We start from the raw sequence: 20,864 nt of genomic DNA on the forward strand, positions 1-20,864 counted from the left end.
AGCATTTGAAGGGACGTAAACTAAAGCTACAAATTCTTTTTTAAACATATTATTATCTATTCTATTGATTAACACTAATAACCTAGGCTCTTGAGGTAGAATAGGAAGATAAGATAAGAAAACAGAAGAGCTAACATAAACTATTCAACTGTATGCACTATTAGGTGATGAGTAAAAAACAGAAAAGCAGACAGTAAAGAAATGCGGAGAGATGTCACTCAGTTTTCACTGTGATATCACTTTGTATGACGTGTACTTCACTCATCAGTTTTTGCCTCTTAACTATGGAAAAGAGACCCAAAAGAGTGTGTGTTGTTTAGAATGTGAATTCTAGTTATATGAGACTGTTGAGGGCTGTGGGCTGTTTCACTATTACTTTTTGCATATTCTCATGGGCTGAAAGAAATGAGGCAGAGACCTGTATTTGGCCAATGTGCCTTAAGTTTAAACATGTAGTATAGTGATGTAGTATAGATGCTACACATCTTGACATTTGCAGATCATAAATTTCATAAATGTTTCTTAGCAAGCTTAACTGCTTACTTTTTTATTGTACAACTGTATCCTTTTTTTGCAAGTCAAGTGAGGCCTCAAACCCACACACTGTCTGCTCCAACCTGTCGAACATTACACTGGCTCTATTGTTAATGAGGAATGTTTACTTTTCCTCCAGACATTGTTTAAATTTCTACAACTGCATACTAACTAGAAGAACGGTAGAAATGTTACTGATCCATCTGCATTTTGATATTGCCACTCATTGGTTTAGACACGTTTCAGCTTCAACCAACTTTCAAACATTCTATCCATTCAGTTGAGATGCCTCTCCTGCCTTGACCTGTGATGACCTGCACAAATTCAATCTGAAGATCAGTGTTGACAGTGCATCAGGCTGTAAAAGCTCAGTGCAAGTGGGAGGATGAGAGTGGGATGTCATGCAGAGAGCAGAGAACCATAAACTCAGTCTATCCTAATCATATTTCCTAACAGTGTTAGCAACAGCAAAGTTGATGAGTTGAATCAGGCTACCCACACACGTTTCTATGTTAAGAAGCGCTTTTTATTGCAAAGCAAGTTTACTCCCTGTGGGATGCATTCATCAGACATTTCAGGATGAGAGCGATGACACATAATTAGTTGAGAAAATTTGTGGACCGGATACCATTAATAAACATTGTTCATTGTGAGAGTGTGTATATATGTGTGTGTGTGTGTGTGTATGTGTGTGTGTGTGTATGTGTATGTGTGTGTGTGTGTGTGTGTGTGTGTGTGAGAGTGTGTGCGTCACACAGAACTACTGTCTGTGTTAGCCTCAGCACATTGGCTGGGAGTATGTAAGGGGTTTCCAAGTGAGCTGTCTCGGCCAATGGCGATGCGGTAAGTGGAGAGGCTCCGCCCACTCACTAACAGCATAAGACTGACAGTTAGTGTGGCGGCCCAGCTGCTGGCAGGGAGACCCACCTACACACACAACACAGAACACAGATGTAGATAAATCAAAAGCACTGAGTATGGCTGTTCAGGTGTATCTCTAACTAATAAATACACACTGTGTACTCACATTTGCCAGCAGATTGCTCAAGGCGATGTTTGCATAGGAAGAGAGGAAGGCTGTAGAGAATGGAGACAGTTATATTTAATAGGCACAAGCATCAATAAATAAAAACTAATGTGCATTCTTACTCTGGGTCTGCTATGTTTACTGAAATAAGAATATCAGAATATTTCTGAGATATTCTGTGTTACAAACACCGCAGTGCTTAAGACAAAGAATTCTTTACCAGCAGCAACAGAAACATTATAAACTAAACGGCATTAACAAGACTAATTACAGGAAAACAAGAACAGGAAAGACTGAGTAAATAAGGAAAATGCAAAGCAAAAGAGACTAAATGGGACAGACAGTGTGCAGAGTATAGAGAGTGATCAGAGCAGAATTTGGCCTGACTGGGTAATTGGGTAATATCTGAGCATTATCACAGGAAGAGTGTGAGTGTCTCACCACAAATAATGGAGAAAACATGCGTTCTCCAGCTTAATGTGAATAAAAGCCCTCCAACAGCCATGCAGCCCAGAGAGCCATTAAAACCGGCCAGCCCTGTGTATAAAACATCCTGCTGCACTGCAACAGAAAGGCCTGCAGAGAGACAGACAGAGAGTGATTAACAGCATTAAAGGCTCATCATTTTCAATCAATATTACTATTATTTAAATGTTTTTCATACTCTCTTCCTCAGATGTTTCTCAGCTATTTTAATTCTAATGGATTCTTAATTTTTTTGATCATTGCATGCCAATTTCACCAAACGGAAAAGAAGCAGCCTAATATATATACATATATATATTGGTGCTTAATTTCACAGTTTTCACAATTTCATGTAAGATAAAACAATGTTAGGTTGCACTGACACCTGGCATCAGATGTTTAAACAGTGATATACAGTCAGGTCCGGAAGTATTTGGACAATGGCAGAGTTTTTGTGATTTTGCCTTTATACACCACCACAATGGATTTGAAATAAAACAATCGATATGTGATCGAAGTGTAGACTTTCAGCTTTATTTTAAGAGGTTCCACAAAAATATGGCATTTACCATTTAGGTATTACAGCCATTTTCAACAAAGTACCTCCATTTTCAGGGGCTCAAAGGTATTTGGACAAAGTGACGTAATTGTAAATGTAACCATAATTTTAATACTTGGATGAAAATCCTTTGCAGTCACTGACTGCCTGAAGTCTGTAGCCCATGCTCTCAAAACTCAAATTCACAGAGGGAGTTTCCTCCCTGGAGATGTTTTGCCAGGCCTTCACTGCAGCCACCTTCAGTTGCTGCTTGACTGTGGGTCTTTCTGCCTTCAGTCTTGTCTTCAGTAAGTGAAAAGCATGCTCTATTGGGTTGAGATCAGGCGACTGACTTGGCCATTGAAGTATATTCCATTTCTTTGCCTTCAAAAAGTCTTGAGTTGCTTTCGCAGTATGTTTAGAGTCATTATCCACCTGTACTGTGAAGTTTTGTAGCATTTGGCTAAATGTGAGCAGAGAGTATAGCCCTATACACCTCAGAATTCATCTTGCTGCTTCTGTCAGCAGTCACATCATCAATAAACGCCAGTCAGCCCGTTCCATTGGCAGCCATACATACCCATGCCATAACACTTCCTCCACCATGTTTGACACATGATGTGGTATACTTTGGATCATGAGCTGTTCCTTTTTTTCACCATATTTTTCTCTTCCTATCATTCTGGTACAAGTTAATCTTGGTTTCATCAGTCCAAAGAATCATATTCCAGAACATGGGAGGCTTTTTTTTTAGATGTTTTCTGGCAAAGTCTAATCTGGCTTTCCTGTTCTTGAATGTTCCCAGTGGTTTGCACCTTGTAAACCCTCTGTATTTACATTCATGAAGGCATCTCTTGATTGCAGATTTTGACAATGATACGCCTACCTTCTCCAGAGTATTCTTGACTTCTGTTGATGTTGTGAAGGGGTTTTTCTTCACCAAGGAAAGGATTCTGCGATCCATCACTTTAGTTGTCTTCCATGGTCTTCCAGGCCTTTTGATGTTGTTGAGCTCACCAGTGCTTTCTTTCTTTTTAAGAATGTCTCCAACTGTAGATTTGGCCACACCTAAGGTTTTTGCTATCTCTCTTAAAGATTTATGTTGTTTTTTCAGCCTAATGATGGCCTTCTTCACTTGCATTGAGATCTCCTTGGACTTCATATTGGTAGCTCCAGTCGAACAGCTACCAAATGCCAACTCAATACCTGATATCAACTCCAGACCTTTTATCTGCTTCATTTGTCTTGAAGTAACGAGGGAATGGACCGCACCCGGTCAATTAACTTCTTGTCAGTCAACTGTCCAAATACCTTTGAGCCCCTGAAAATGGAGGTACTTTGTTGAAAATGGCTGTAATTCCTAAATGGTAAATGCCATATTTTTGTGGAACCTCTTAAAATAAAGCTGAAAGTCTACACTTCGATCACATCTTGATTGTTTTATTTCAAATCCATTGTGGTGGTGTATAAAGGCAAAATCACAAAAACTCTGTCATTGTTCAAATACTTCCAGACCTGACTGTATGTGAAATGAGGAAGGAAAGAGGCAGGAACATGAGGAAAGAAGCCTAAAAAGAAGGAAGGAAGCAGAAAAGGAAGAATAGAGGGGAGGAAGAAGGATAGGAAGGAAGGAAAAAGAAAGGAAGGGAGGCAGAAGAAAATAAAGGAGGGAAGAAAGAATGTATAGGAGGAAGAAGCAAAGAAATGAAGGAGGAAGAAAATAAAGGAAGAATTGTCACGCTCGTTTTGCAGTTACAAATGGTTTCATGTTTTCTTCACTTGACTCTCAATAGCCACTTAACATATGTAAAAATGTAACTGGTATTTAAAGCATTTGATTGCTGTAGTGCTGATTGCCTGGAGGAGGCACTGCAGACTCAGACATGATTTCTCCTCCTTTACTATTTTCCTTTGCTCATACTCAGTGTCCAAAATGGTTCCCTACAGAGAGCACATTGTGGGTATTCTTTACTCACTAGAGTACAATGTTTGGACATTAGCCTATGTGGGCTTTCACAATGGATTCCAGTGTGCCTTTATATGTGACTAAAATACCAAAACTCTCAAAATAGTATACAATACAGTGATTAGGGCAGAAGATCCTCAGCATCATTCTCTTCTCTCTCCCTCTTCCTTCTGATCACCTCACCCATTTTTTTCTTTTTTCTTTTCTTTCTTTTACTCTTGCTTTTGCTAGGCTGTGTCCTCTGAAGAGCAGTGAAGGTGTGAATGGTGATAGATTGCCTTCAGTAACCACAATGTAGCTTGTGAACATTCACCCTACATCAGCTCTGATAGCTAGACATTAAGCCTGGGGGATTTTCTCTCCTCACTGTGAGACTGGAGAGTGTGTGTGTGAATGTGCACATTGCCCCTCCAGACCATGGGAAGTGGAAGTGCCCCCCCGCGCGCACATGCACACACACACACACACACACACACATACACACACACACACACACACACAGACTTGCCTCTCGCACACAGCAGCACAATGACATTTTCCTCTGATACACACGAAATGAAGCCTGTAGCTTCGAACTGCAATCTTCCAGCTCTGGTGTGATGGAATACCACACATTGTGTGTCTCCTAAAGCGAGCAAGCCCAGATATACTGTTTTTTTTCTTCTCTGTATAAGTGCATATTGCGAACACCAGCATGTTTTTTTTTTTTTTTTAAATTTTGCATGGAGGAATACTATGTAGACCTTAGGCCTCTCTAACCTCGGTCTTGATGACTAGTTACTATGGAAACGGAAATGTGAAAACAGGATTCTTGTAAGTTATGAGAATGAGCTCCTGTATCTTAGAGGTAGAGACTGTAGAGATTATTTATGAGCTACAGAACCTTGGTACCTGAGAGACACACTGTAAATTAGAAGATGGTTTGGATGTTCATGCAAAGTTTCAGTAAAATACCATAATTTCATTCTTTGCCTGCTTTTGTCCCTGGATTTGGTTGGATTAAAAAATTCAAAATCTCATGCAATAATGAGTTGACATTTTTTTCTGAGACAATTTGAGATGATTACATGGTGGAAGAGGGACACACCCAATGCCCCCTCCCTCTTCCTAGCTATTTCTCTCTTGTTTGCTCACCACCCCCTATTCTTTCCTCTCTCTCTCTCTCTCTCTCTCTCTCTCTTTGTCCTCTTGTGTCTCTTTGTGTCTTTACTGTGTTTCTGCCACACCTGACCACAGAACTGCTGCAGCAACACAATCACACAATGACTGTTTCTTTTCTTTTCTTTTCTTTTCTTCTTTGTCTGCCAAAAATGTAGTTAAACCCATTCAAATGTTCAAATGTGGTCATGCTCCAGTGTGTAATCATATTCTGTTGTTCTGTTGCAATCAGCACTGTATTATTACTGCCAAGACAAGCTGCACTGTCTTTTCACCTAATTTATGCATATCTGTAAATGGGACTGTCACGTTTATGGATAGAATGTTTGATTATTCATCTCTTCTGTATGGTTTGTATACATATGCTTTTAATGCAATTTCTCTTGATAGGAACTGTTTACTTACTTGAAACAATGGCATATATCATTACACTAAGTAGAAATAATCATAAAAAATAGAAGAATTTCCTTTATTTTAAACATGTGAACTCTGTTTGGAAGCACAACTAAAACAGTGCTATGATAAATTGAGCCATGCTTTATAAAAGACTTGACTTACTTCCCTGTCCATACAGATTAATTTTTGTTGACATCGAGGGGTCCAAGTGGCTGATTTAATACTGCATATCTCTCCCCAGATCCCCAACCCCCCCTTTTTATATTCCTTAGCATTTATCATTCCGTTGGTTTTTGCCCAGATGCCCTAAATCATTGGTTGAACTGCACCCCAGACACAGAGAAACATTTGATTCATGGGTGAAACTTTGACTTTGGGGACAAATGATGCTAAGCAACAATGCCACTGGATTTCTTTCTGTCCCTTAAAGAAATGACCTTTAAGCAGCTGTTTCTTAAATGACCTTTAAAAAGATTTTCTGCCTTCAAATGCCTTTCTGACGGTTTAAACATGAAAGCTAAAAAAAAGCTCAGAAAGATTAGTTTGGTGGGCAATTTGCTTGCTGATATTAAACTCATATGATGCGTCTGTCAATTTGTCAGGTAAAAATGTACATACAGGTGACAAATTAAAGGAAAAACCCACATAAAGTTTGTTAGTAAGGTGTTTGGTTACCATGAGTCAGCAGGACAGCTTAGTGTGCTGTGGTACAGATTTTGCAAGTCTCAAGGTCTGTACTGGAGCAATAAGCACTGTTCTCCCAAAAGATATTCCTTAAGTTACTGCTTTGATGATGTAAAGAGTTGTTTAACACATCTCTCCAAAACCTCCAAACCGGATTGTGATCTAGTGACGATGAAGGCCATGGAATATGATTTACATCATTTTCATCCTGATCAAACCATTCAATGAGCCCTCAGTCACTGTGGAAGAGACCACTCCCATCAGGACAGAAATGTTTCATCATAGAATATAGGCGATCAGTCAGAAGACTTTTGTATTTAATTACAGTGACCTTTCTCTCTAAATGAACAAGTGGATCCAAACCATGTCAGCAAAAATAAAATGCCACTGTTTTTTCCCCACCCATATGTATTTACTAATTTACAGGTGAGTGCACACACATACACACACAATGCCACTTCCCATGCAAATGCTATGACTCATTCATTTCTTATCCTATTAGACTTAATGCCCTCTTCTGAATTTTTTTTAATGTTTCACTTTTTATCTCTCATTCTCTCTCTCTACCCAAACCACTTTATTGTGTACTTCAATATTTCATGGAATAAAATATAGTGGCAATGGCTGCATTAGAAAAAGCATCCCACAGATGTCATATGTAGTCAGTAACCCAAATTCTACATCTGTCCCCTTATACAGATTTATCTCATTCCTATTTTCAGCATCACCATGGTGACTGTGCGTATGTGTGAGTTCATCTCTTTGCCCTGAAACTGCTTTCAGCTCTCATGTGTGTTATATTTATTCTAAGCTTAGCACCTCCCAAACTGTCCAACACAGATTTGATTGTGAATCTCTTACATTTCTATCTTCAGAGTATTAGACAATAAAAGATTACTAGTATTTTTTTTATCTTTACAGTGAGCATACATTGTTTTAAATAATCTTTGTGAAGTTAAGCAGCCTGTGCTGCATTGTAATCCTGAAGGACATGTTCTTCTCAGAGAGGATGATGGGATATGAAGGTTATAGTTGATACCCTCACCCTTGTCCACTGCATTTAGTTTCACGTCATTCCAATTTATGATAACTGACACCTGTGTCATTACACAGCAACACAGAGAAAAAAAGCTTATGTCCCTCATTCATCAGTTCACATCAGACATTCTTGTTCAAAATAGATCCAAAACTTGACTTTAAAAAGTACTTTTCTTATTGCAATTTTATGGGCTCTGCCTCCTTGGTTATTGTTATTGCCAACCAGCACGCGTCCCCCAACTGCACACACACACACACACCAGTCTTATGAACTAACAATCCCTGTAAATGACATGGACATAAAAGCAGCATGCTTCCAGCCCTACGGGGGAAGGAAATATATCATTATATGCATTGAGTGTGAATGCAACAATGGTTGTTAAAGTGTCCACTGTCATCTAGCAAACAGTGATTATCCTGTCACCATTCTCCATTTCACAGTAATTAGTAACTAGTATTTTTTTTTTTCATTCATTGTTTCAGATGCATATATTAAATTCACTGTGTTAGCAACAGCAAAAAGGGCTTTTTATATCATATCTCAGAGCAGATGCTCCTGCTGAGTGTGGTTATTGAAAGGGCTGACTTACATTAATTCACATTTCATTAAGTTTAGGAAAGATTTCACTCCCCTGTTAAAAAGTATCAGCTATCCACTGTCAGAGGTGCCTATAATTAGTTACATTTTCTAAGTTATGATTGGTCAATCACTGCTTAGATGAGGTCTTTTAGCAAACTAAAAACATAATTTAATATTCTAACTTTAAAATTTGCATTGGTTTGCATGCAGATTTTCTCATATGGAGAGTGTTTTTTTTTCTTTTTCAGTAGAAGAAAGTAGACCTCTGGTCTGAATAAGTGTGACATTATTCTACATTAGATTTCACTCTGTTTAATGTTTACTGAGCTTTTCTTACGGGAATTGAAATTGAATATCAGAGGAGGGAAGTGGGAGATAGAGTGCAGAAGGGAAAATGATACAGACTGTTTCTCTTTTTAGAGATGAAATCCTTCTGGTCAGAGCTCTCAGCCTATTGATCCAGATTGCATTTAGTAGAGGCTAAGGCTATTGCTAATCTAGGGAAAATCTATCTGTGAGTGTAATCGTAGTCTTAAGGATACAAAATACTGATCCTAGATCAGCACTTTACTATCTGTTTACACCAATATATGATAGCACATACAAGAATCAATGTAGCTAATCGATAAATGTTAGAACTGAGCAGATACTCTGTGGCTCACACTTTCTAGGCTGTGCAGCACTCTGTAGCTGGCTTTAGAGGATAACAGTTTGCATATTTCTGATTTTGTAAAATTGGCTTTCTAACTGGCATCAGACACCTACGCCTACGAGGCCAGGCATGCATGGCTGCTGCTTGATGATTAGGCACAGCTTGTGGCTCTGCTTTCTGCATCAGTTATGCTTTATCAAGCCCCTAGAGTGTGTATGAATGACTCTCTCACACACATACACAACCACAAACAATGTCTTTACATAAAAATATATTAGACACTCACTCAGACACACACACACACACACACACACACCACCATTACTGTCTAGTATGACTCATACGGTAACAGACAGAGAGGTGCTACTGAGGTGGGGTTTTTGTGTGTGTGTGTGTGTGTGTGTGTGTGTGTGTGTGTGAATGTGTGCATAATGTGGGGTTGAGCGAGTGGGAAGGGAAAAGAGAAGCACACTGATGGAATATTAACCTCTCAATGTCTCCCCTAAAAGCATCACATATATCAGCTTGATTCATCTTCAAGGTCTTCATATAAAGTATAATGTTACACAAAAATGGCTGATTTCTCATGAGAAATCAAACCAACTCATACAACTCATGGAAAGGAGAATAAGTAAGAGTTAACACCCACTGAACTCCCTTGGTGAAGGAAAAACCTCTGGTGATGGATATTATCTCAGTAATACCATGGCCACTTATAAACAATTAAAAATAGATGCTTTGTATATGTGCTGCTTCTTCATAATGCAAACTGCTATTATCTATAGGCTACCATTATTCTATTATTTTTACCGCTAGAAGAGTGTTATCTCATGCTATTCCTGTCACTTTTAATTAAACCATTTCCATGCACTGTTGCTTATAAATCATTCCTTGCATATACATCCATCATTTTTGTTTTCTTTGTTTAGCAAAACAATGGTGAAAGTGAGAGAAATGCGTGAGTATAAGCTTAGTCAAGCCTATTATTTATGCTTGATGATTACATTCCAGTAGGGCTACCTAGTATCAGGAGCATTGATCTAGAACTTACAATTACATTTTTAGAAATAATGAACACCTGCCAGTCATCAACAATGAAAGTCTTCAGTGTTGCAGCATGAAAGGTTGAAAACTGTTAAAATGTAATAAAATGTTAAAACATAATGTTAACATTATACAGCAGTCAGTATCACCCCCCCTTCCTCACCTGCCAGTACCCCGAGACTTGATCCCAGCAGTGCGTGAAAAGCCTGGACTGGAGAGTATAGCAGCACAGCTGCTAGAATGATTAGAGACGACCCCAGTGCATCACAAGCATAGATCTGCCCCACTCCCAACACTGCACCCTGCACAAGCTAAAAGAAAACACAGATATGCACAGTCATTCACCACAGAGCAGAGATAAAATCTAACCTAACAAAATAACAACAACAAAAATAAAAAAACTAATTGTATTTAATTCCCATTCAACAGCATTTTGTTACATACATGGAAGAAGAACAGCTGTATCATTTTTTGCTGAGTTTTATCACAGCATTAAAATGCATTTTCTTTAAATAAGAATAACACAGTGATATGTGTAAATTACACAGTTGTCTGTATACAACAGTTGGACCCTACACATCTAAAAGAGACAAACTGAGAGCGACATCAGTGCACACAGGAGACACATAGAACATCTGAAAGGGTTAATAAAACTGAACCACATATTGTATCTCTTGTAAACTTATAGTTTTTAGATTTGTGCTAAAATCTTAAGGTATGCTTAATTAGGGTTCCCCAGTTTTCCGCCACTTCCCAGTAGGTGAACTGACAACTCCAATTTGCCTATTGGTGTGAATGTGTGTAAATGGTGCCCTGTGATGGGCTGGTGTCCCATCTTGGGTGTATTCCCTCCCTGTACTAAGTGTTCCTGGAATAGGATCCTGATACACCAGGACTCTGAGTTACTAAACCTGATGATGAAGATAATGTATTTAAATGGGAACTTACTAAAACTAGTGCAAAATCTTATGCTTGCTACTCATTATTCAAAGAATACATTACACAAAGCAGAGATAAAATCCTTTTTGATTTCTAACCGAGGAATCAGATACCTGGCATGTGAGTATCCTGTGTGCATAGCATTAATTCAAAATGTTCTGATGCCATACTGTATATTTAATTGGTATCACATATGCTCCGAACATAGGCTTCTATGCATTATGTGTTTAATCGGTGGTAGAGTTTTCAACTCATTAAATAAAATTCTTGATATTAGACACTGACCTTTGGACTTTACTGTTGCCCCATTTGAGAACAGTTAATGCGTAAATAATGCATTAACTATACAATTTTCATTGAAATTTGTTTTGAAAATAAATTTAATTAAGTAATTTTTTTTACAGCTGTCCAGATATCTTATATCTATTAACTCTTTACTAGACTTAAAAGAAAAGAAGTAAGATTTTTGATAAACAAATGGAATGTTGGGACATTTTTTTTAAATTTATAAGTTTAAACACATTTTCTAACATTGGGTCATAAAAAAGTTTTGTGCTAATGTTTTATATTTTGTAAATCCTAACAGATTAATAAAGTATATATAAAAGAAATAATTTGAGGCCATAACTGGATTGACAATGTACATAAGGAGAAATGCATTTCACTGCCAGTGAGAGTTACAGAAACGAGTGGGAGCGCTCTGGAAATTTCCATTCACCCAATAGGCTATTCATGACACAGGGCGGTAAAAGAGCTATAGCGGTATAAAAGTTACGACTCTTTCTTGCTCCCTCTCTTCTCACACTCTTCCTCTACTGCTCGCTCTCTCTCGGCTCAAGTTGTCTCCATGGAGACATGCCGGATGCACTGGATGCTGTTAAGCTGTATATTGATGATGCCTGAAAGGACCGCCACAGGGTGCAACTGCACTAAAGAGGCAAAAAGCGAATCATAGAGAGGACCTGACACAGCACAGGTTAGCATGGAGGCAATGTGGAATTCAGACTAGCACGGAGGAGCTAGAATACTGGAACTCTATGAATAATAAATAGGCTATTTTTTTCCCTTTAACACCCATACATGCTGAGGCTTGTTCTTCTGAATAGAGAGAGCAGCAAATGGAAGGACTAGAAAAGTAAAGCGAGGACACTAGCAGTGTGATGGTAGCAGTATGAATATACACATGCATGTTACAGTATATTATTTATATTGTGCCTATTATGGTTGCAGGCAGCACACGGAAAATTGCCTCACAGCTCTACAATCCCTGATTCAATCCTGAGTTTGCCTTTCTGTGCCGTCTCACATGTTCTCACAATGTCTGAGTTTCCTCCAGGTTCTCTGGTTTCCTCCCACTTCCCAAAAAACATGCCAGTAAGTGGGTTGGTTATTCTAAATTGCCCCTAGGTGTATATGTGTGCATAGACTAGCGTCCAATGTACTCCCACCTCACACCCAGTGTTCCCAGGACAGGCTCTGGATCCACTGCAACCCTGACCTGGATAAAATGGTTACTGAAGATGAATGAATGAATATTTTGGGTAGAGAGAATCCCAGATGTCATGTCATGTCAAGACAAATCCCAAACTTCTTCCATTTTTTTCAGTAATGTCACGCAAACTTGCTGATTCAGGCTCACTGAGGACTCTTATAAATTTATACATGAACGAATCATTACAACATTGCAACAGTTAACAGGGCAGCCATCTTGGACAATCAATGTTGATGGACAGGTTAATGCTAAAAGTCACCATTACTCCACACTTCTTTTTGTGGCAAATGCCTAAATAGTGAGTCATCTTGGTCTGCACTACTTTTTTCTGCATGAACACAGTTATGTATACTCAAAAATGGTCTGGAATAGTACAGAAGCATGCACAGCTCTAGCATCCCCTGATGAGTGCATTGATGTCCTAACCTGAGGTATGTCGAGGTGTGTGCTGTTGATGATCAGTGTTGCCACCTGTGGCAGGGCTGGATGGTTGGGGTAGTATGGGTTTTCAATACCGGTGCAGGCCAAATACAGCAGCAGGACAGTGTTGAAGGGGAACACACTTACAGGCACATCCCATCTGTCCAACACAGCAGCCATGCCACTGTGTAGAAATGTACTGAGAGAGAGAGAGAGTGAGAAAGAGAGGGAGGTATAGGACCATCACAGACTCTGTGTATGTGTGTACATACATATATGTGCATGTGAGGGTCCTACGTTGTGGCTCCAGCGAGACATGCAGGCAGCAGTAGCCACCAGTACCAGTCTCCTGCATTGCTGAACACACCGATCAATAAGGCCACCAGCATCCCATTATAACCGTGTTCACCCCTGGAAATCTCTGCTCTGTAGCACATAAACACACCCACACCATGAAAATGTCTATTTTGTCAAGTTGCGTGTATATGTGAGTGTATGTGTGTTTGTGTGGAATCTGTGGTTTTCCCTCACTGTTCCTGGCCAATGAGGATTGCCATGACTGTGGAGGAGAGGAGTCCCAGGCTTCCCAGCAGGACCTGCCAGGGACTGGCAATTGACAGAGCAATAACAATCAGAGCTCCACTCAAAGGGTTATTCACCATGATCACACCAGAGACACCTCGCAATAACCACTCCAGCAGCTGCATAAGGAAAGCCTGATCTGACAGAGAGAGATAGAGAAGCAGTGGAGTGCAAAGGTTTGCTACGACCATAATATTTTTAATGGGGAAAAATGGAAATGTACATCGATTTTACAATCTACTGTATCTATCACTTAAAATTATTCTGAAATGTTAGAAAAAAAGTACATCTGTGAAACATAACACACTAAATGCCTGTGTACACCCCCTTTTGGGTGGGAAATCACTAGTTCATCTGCTCTAAGCAAAGCAGAAAGGAAGAGTGAGATAGAGAAAGAGACTGAGAGACAGTGGGAGACTCCATCATCTGGACCATTCATCAATATCAAATGCTTTCTCCACAGACTTCTTTATATTAATAATATCTTTGTGATATACAGTATAAGCTGACATTCTGCTGCTGTTATTGCATTCACCATTATTGGTTTAGTTGTTATTGCTCATATTTTCCTTAAATATATTCAGCTTTTCTAATAATTTCCCTCTCACAGTTCTGCCAATAAAGCTCTCTTTAGATGAATTGAGAGAAAAAGAGTGATGTAGTGTGTTTACTGGACTTACAAACATTCTGTTTCTCAATCTCTCAGCATAATGGCAAGTCTAAAGCAAACAGTTGAATAACTAGACTGACTATCGCATCAGTGAAACTGTAGCATTGCATTATGGAACTTTCTGGATTTCTCAATGTAATGACATTGCGCTTTTATTTTTTAGAGCTAACAACAAAATCTTACCATTATCCCTTATATTAGAGATAAATGTAAAACATTTTTAAAGTTATATATTTTTTCTCCTTTTAAAAACACTAGCAATAACAATGTTGCCCATGGTGTCAGAGCGGTAAACAATCACAAACTTTTCAGAAAAATAATAAAAATATCAACATTAACCAACAAATTATAACCAGCATCACTAAACACATCAAAAAATATTTCAATATAAACATATTTAAAGTGTTTCTTTGTGGTCTTTTCTTCATTAACCTTCAACAGTTTGTGTTACAGAACTTTTGGTATGTAGGGGCGTAACATGGACTCTTACCCTGCATGTATGCGTGAAAGTGCTCCATTTCTCCTGTGCAGTACAGCAGCTTCTGGATCAGGTGCTGCTTGAGGCCCTTTGGCTGCTCACATGTTTTTATAGTCATAAACATCACTAACAGATAACTACAGGAATCAAGCAGCTGAGTCTCTTTCTCTCTCTTTCCCTCTGTTGTGGACAGGTTTGCTTTAGTGTTTCACTCTTTCTAACTAATTCTCTTTGCCACTCCCTCTCTTTGTCACTCTCTGGCTCTGATGTTCTCCTCTCCACTCTGAAGGTTAATGTAAACACCTAAAACAGCAAAGCATTTTGTGTGTAATGTATTGGGCCTTCATGGAGAGTAATGGACAAAGTCCGCTCTAGGGGGATGACCACTAGCTTCTGTTCTTCCCTTCCAATCATACACTCTTCTGTTAATCTCTCATCTTGCATCCTGTTTTAGGAAATATTTATTTTCTCTGTGTGCTCCATATTAAGATACTATACTTAGATCAGATAACTTATAGAATAAAGTTTTTTACTGACAAATATTCACTAGTTTTTCTGTGAAGTACACCATAATGAACATCATGCTTAAAGCAACAGAGCAACCAAAAATGAAATGTACACATCCCAAATGTAATTTATCAGCCAGAATACGTAGCACAATCTGGATTTAACAATTAAATAGTATGTTATCATTTAATTCATTTCTACTGGGCAATTTCATCTACAAACTTTGGACCACACCTCCTGCTCAAAGTCTGCTACAAGGCATGGAACTAAACGGTTTTATGATGGCTACTACTATTTGGGATGTGACTTTTCTTTTTTCATTAGATAACGATGTGTCATACAGTTATAGAAACCACATAAGCAAGTCAGTTTGAACATCTTGACACAAAACTGGTGGTAATAAGTAAATATAATACTCTTATTTGTTAGTTACATCAGCCTTGTTACCTAAAGGATCAAACTTGCCAACATGTCTTTAGTGAGCGGATTTTTGCCTGAACTGGAACAGATTTTTTTTCTGTGCAAATACAGCACCTGTGGTGAAGTGTGTTGAACTTTGAAGACTACATGCTGAGGTCTTGAAGTGACAGCTCACTGTGGTACTGTTTATATAATACACTGTTTGGGGTGCACTTATATAATGGCAAATGACTGGTGTTAGGTCAGAATGCAGCAAGTGCTTTCAAAGAGAGAGAGAGAGTGAATCATTAACCATTGGTATTCCCTTGTACTCACCACTACCTACAACATCCCAAGAGCAAATCTGTTGTGTTTTTGTATTCATTTTAAAAAAGCATCAGAGAGGTAAATACTTAGTTTTTCCATGTTTTTTTCTCTTTTAAATTTTTTTGTGCTATGAATTATACATTTCATCTTGAACAATTATAAGCCTGATTGAATGCCTCATGACTAACTGACATGTGACAGACAGTGGAGATGAACAAAACATAGGCGGTCAACAGTTTAATTTGGGCTTTGTTAATTTGGGCAGCAGCCTGCCGTGTGTGTGTGTGTGTGTGTTTGTGGACAGATGAGTCTGCCTGGTGACAGCTAGGTCATCTGCACTCTGTGCTCGACTAATGATATCTTTATAATCATGTGGTCTGGCAGACAGATCAGCCTCTGGCATCCCTTTTTTTCTCTCTCTCTCTGATTTTGTGTGTGTATGTGTGTGTGTGTGTGTGTGTGTGTGTGAGAGGGAGAGAGAGAGAGAGAGAGAGGGAGAGGTGATATATGAGTGTTGGACATTTTAGGACAGGGTCCACATTGATATTCTGCTCTCGGCTTGACCTTAATCAGTAGCAACTTGTATTCTTGGTCACTTTGGAGCACGAGGCCACTAACATTTAAAGGACACAAACAAGAATAAATACATACAAAGAGGTTTGTGTGAAAGAAGGAGTAAGAGAGAGTTAATGAGATGGTGATTAAGAAAATGATTATTCAAAAACCACAACTAAAGATTTTTGAAACACCCTTATACAACTTATACACACTGTTGCACTGTATCAGATGTCTCATATGTGTGTAAAAGACTAAGAAAACTAGTTATCCATTTGTAAGTTTGTGCATGTTTATGTCTTTAATACTCTTTAGATGCATGTATACGGAGATATTCCCACTGTGTGTGTGTGTCTGTGTGTGTTTATTGTGTGCAAGGCATACTGAACAGAAGCATTTTCTCTAAAACACCACCTGTTAGTACAACAGTCTCTGGCACACACACACACACACACACACACACATTGTCACATCCAGATTCACTGCTGATCTGGCTCAGATATCACAACACTCACACTCATCTGATTTCTAACACACCTGTTTCCTGTTTTTCCCCAATCACTGTCTACTTAAATAGCTCAGTCATGAACATTATTTGTGAGATTTTGCCATTTTGATATTCACGGTGCAACTTTCAGTGCATTTTCCAGATTGTTTCTCAGGTTTTGACTTTTTGACTCTTGAGACCAATAATGGACCTGCATTCTGAATAAACCAGGAGCGTTTTAGATGGTCACTACTTGATTTGAATAGTTAACAAGTGGTTTTTTTAGGCAATGTCAGTGTAACTGGTAACCAATATCATGGTGGATAAAACGTCAGACTTCTTAGGTCTAGCAACAATATATGATGCTGTGTTTTGTTCAAACTGGAGCTTATTTACAAACCGTAAGTTTCTTTATTTTAGTGCTTCATGTGCTTAGCCAAGCACAATCACTCTTTATAGAACTGAATGACACTCTTCCTGTCTGTACAGAACTGGCCGATAGCTGCTCAATTACAACACCTACACATGTACACACATACATACAAGCATCCACGTACACACTCATTAAGGATGCACAGGCTCTGTGGCTGTTTGCCAGTTGTTAACTCTGCATGTGTCAGGATGTAATTACTTGCCTGTTTATTGCTTTTGCTGAACCCTTGATACAAGAAAATGCCAATCTGGGCTTAGTCTTGTCCTGTACTTTGTGTGTGTGTGTGTGTGTGTATGTGTATGTGTGTGTGTGTGTGTGTGAGAGAGAGAGTGGGGTGGGGTGAAGTGCAGGGGGTGTACATGTGTGAACATGTGTACATGTTTATGGTGACACATACCATAAACATTTCTCATTGCTGTCACTTTGCATTGAACAGACTGCACATCTCGGTGTCACTGTTTGTAAAACTAATGTGCGTGTGTGTGTGTGTGTGTGTGTGTGTCTGTCTGTCTTTAAATGTTATTCAGATAAATGAGCCAGGAAGCAGTCTGCAGTTTGATTATTGCTCACTACTTTTACTGATTTTCCAATTGAAACATTTCCTCTGCTTCCTCTCTACCACTAAATCTTCTCCCAGAAGGCATCATAACCGACACAGTAATCCCCTGCTTTCACCTGAATTGTTTGGCAGTGGATTACCTAATTTTTTTCTCATCACTTTACACTAAAACTGTGCTTTCATCTGTAATAATTAAAGACAGACATTATGTAATTTAGAGATTCATAGTTTACAGGTACAAAGTGAGTGGTTTGGGGTAGATAACTGATGGTTATTATAGATGGTTGGTTGCAGGAAGTTGGATGCTGGATGGATTAAGAATGGTGGCTGGGTTAAGAATAGACTGTGTATGGATGGAGGCAGATAATGAGTAGTAAACTGTAATAGTATTTTCTTGGGATAGTTATTGAGTAATTGGATGCGATAGATTATAGGGATAGATAGGGTGTGACTGGTGTTTACGGTGGATGATAAGGGATAAATAGTGAATGGTTAGTGGTTACTAGTGGGTTATTAGGGTAGATTATGGGTGGTTAATCATTCGTAATTGGCTTAGATAGTGTGTTGTTAGGGCATATGGCAAGTGTACATGGCAAAGTGTTGGGGTACTGTAGATGGTGGGTAGTTAAGTCCTGAGTTGCTAGGGATAGATAATTGTAAATAGTGGGCAGTTGTGTAGATAGTTGGTGGTTAAGGGTAGATAGTGGGAGGCTAGTGAAGGTCAATGAGAAGTTCAACTCAAGTTCTAGATGGCTAGACTCGGGGGAAGTTTTGTGGTTTTCCCTTTTCAAAGACACTTCATTTAAGTCACTATTCAATTAATAGGGATAGTGTCTACAATCAGTTCACACAGTTGTCTACAATGTCTTTGTATGCTGTAGCATTAAGATTTCCTTTCACTGGAATTAAGAGGCCCGAACCTGTTCCAGGACGACAATGCTCCTGGCACAAAGTGAGATCCATGAAGACATGGATTGCCAAGGTTGCTGTGGAAGACCTCAAATGGCCTGCACAGAGCCCTGACCTCAACCCCACTGAACACCTTTGGGATAAACTGTAACTCCAACTGTGAACCAGGCCTTCTTGCCTGACATCAGTGCCCAAGCTCACTAATGCTCTTGTGGCTGAATAGGGAGATATTCCCATAGCAACGTTACAAAATCTAGTGGAAAGCCTTCCCAAAAGAATGGAGGCCATTATAGCTGCAAAGGAGGGGACCAACATTGGAATGGGACATTCAACAAGCACATATGGGTATGGTGGTCAGGTGTCCACATACTTTTGGCCATATAGTGTATATGGTGAGAGTAGGTGGTTGGTGCAAATAATTGTTGATTGTTAGTTAGATAGTGGGTGGCTAGGTATAGATAATGAGTGGTTGGGATAACACTGGGTGGTTATGATTGAGGGTAAGTTTGTTAGTTGGTTGTGTGTGTGTGTGTGTGTGTGTGTGTGTGTGCATGTGTGTCTTAGACATAGCGTGAGAGAGAGGGTGCACATGCATCTCTCTTAGTGAATGACTAATGATTCTTTGGTAGGATCTTACAGATGATCACAGAGAACAGAAGTGTTTCTGGAGAAGAGGAAAAGAAATTGATGCGGAGAGAGAGAGAGAGAGAGAGAGAGACTTGTGAGGAGAATTAATTTTAGCAGTTGGCTGTGTCACTGAGGAAGAACTCTTGGGAGAAAGGTCTCTCTCTTTCTCTCTCTCTCTCTCTCTCTCTCTCTCACACACACACACACACACAAACACACACACACAAACACAAGCACCTACACTCTATCTGGTGAAATACTCTCATTACAGCAGATATGCGTTAAAGCCTTTATATGTGTGTCTCCTGTATACACACTGCTCTGTTAACACATTACTGAGCAAGAAAAAAAACATTTTTGAAAAACAGAGCTATTTGATTGCCCACCTATGTGTTGTGTCTGTAGTGAGAAAAGGACACAACATGTGTGTGTAGTTGTGTGTTTATGTATGTGTTTGTCTGTGTTATCTCTGCAGGCTCTCTTAGTCATGCCGAGAGGAGGCATCTGCCATGCTGCACACTGCTAATGGTTCTCCTGGGCAATGGCAAAATTCACAGCAATGTTTGTGCATGCCCATGTGTCTGCTTGAGTGTGTGTGTGTGTGTGTTTGTTTGTGTGTGTGTGTGTGGGTGTGTGTGTTCTATACTCCTGAGAGATCACATAGCAGAACAGCATAGTAACTCGACTATGGAAAATAGGGTACCAGGCTTTAAGCGAAGTATAAGAAATAAACTTTCTCTGTCAAAATCTCCATCCTTCTCCATTCTTCCTCTTTCACTCACTTCCCTCCCTCCATCACCATGACAACCAGGACCATCTGAAGGTTGATTAGGATTGCACATCTTTACTGCACAGTGAAAGATTCATCATAAATTTCTGCATCTTTACTTTCTCTAGCTCATCTTTTTTTTTTTTATTACTACTACATATAAACACTGTACATTCAGTTATATTTGGATGGCTGTGATGGAGAGCAAGTAGCAATGATTTCTGTGAGTAAGTTAAGTCAGGCAGCAGTAAACCAGTCCAAACTGGATCAGGCTCTGATGTGTAAAGTATTTTGCATATCAGAGTATCAGTTACCTCAACCACAATGTGCCCTAGAATAAAACAAATGCAGAGAAAAAAAACCCTGAGCAATAGACATCTGGAATAATATTTGTTCCATGAACATTGAAGCTGAACATTCAAGATAGAACATGAAAACATAATTGAAAACATAATTAGCACAGACACAGAAGAACAATTTAACAGATTTCATTCTCTGTACTGTTTTATATGTGTGATGCACTTGAGCTTTATACTCAGAAAACAGAGGTTTCACTCAGAACACAGAAATGTCAGAGGATGAAACACTGTCAGGGTAACCAGAGAACCAGTGATAAACAGCTTAGCATT

General features: G+C 39.1%; 1 protein-coding gene and 1 long non-coding RNA gene across 2 annotated transcripts; one reads left to right on the forward strand and one right to left on the reverse strand.

Annotated features, from left to right (window-relative positions):
* Window positions 1-119: 119 nt before the first annotated feature.
* On the reverse strand, window positions 120-14,958 carry si:dkey-183c6.7 (urea transporter 1). The gene is made up of 8 exons (XM_026936784.3): window positions 14,676-14,958; window positions 13,465-13,654; window positions 13,231-13,359; window positions 12,940-13,132; window positions 10,246-10,393; window positions 2,003-2,137; window positions 1,562-1,611; window positions 120-1,461 (listed from the first exon to the last, which is right to left on the reverse strand). The coding sequence occupies exons 1-8, from the start codon at window positions 14,785-14,787 to the stop codon at window positions 1,285-1,287; spliced, it is 1,134 nt and encodes a 377-aa protein (XP_026792585.3). The 5' UTR covers window positions 14,788-14,958; the 3' UTR covers window positions 120-1,284.
* A 2,110-nt stretch (window positions 14,959-17,068) lies between these two features.
* LOC113540368 (uncharacterized) lies at window positions 17,069-20,217 on the forward strand. The gene is made up of 2 exons (XR_003404022.3): window positions 17,069-17,339; window positions 19,942-20,217. It is a non-coding gene; the product is annotated as an uncharacterized LOC113540368 (long non-coding RNA).
* The last annotated feature ends 647 nt before the right edge of the window (window positions 20,218-20,864 follow it).

Source organism: Pangasianodon hypophthalmus, chromosome 4 (genome assembly GCF_027358585.1).
Source record: "Pangasianodon hypophthalmus isolate fPanHyp1 chromosome 4, fPanHyp1.pri, whole genome shotgun sequence".
In the NCBI taxonomy this organism is placed as follows: domain Eukaryota; kingdom Metazoa; phylum Chordata; class Actinopteri; order Siluriformes; family Pangasiidae; genus Pangasianodon; species Pangasianodon hypophthalmus.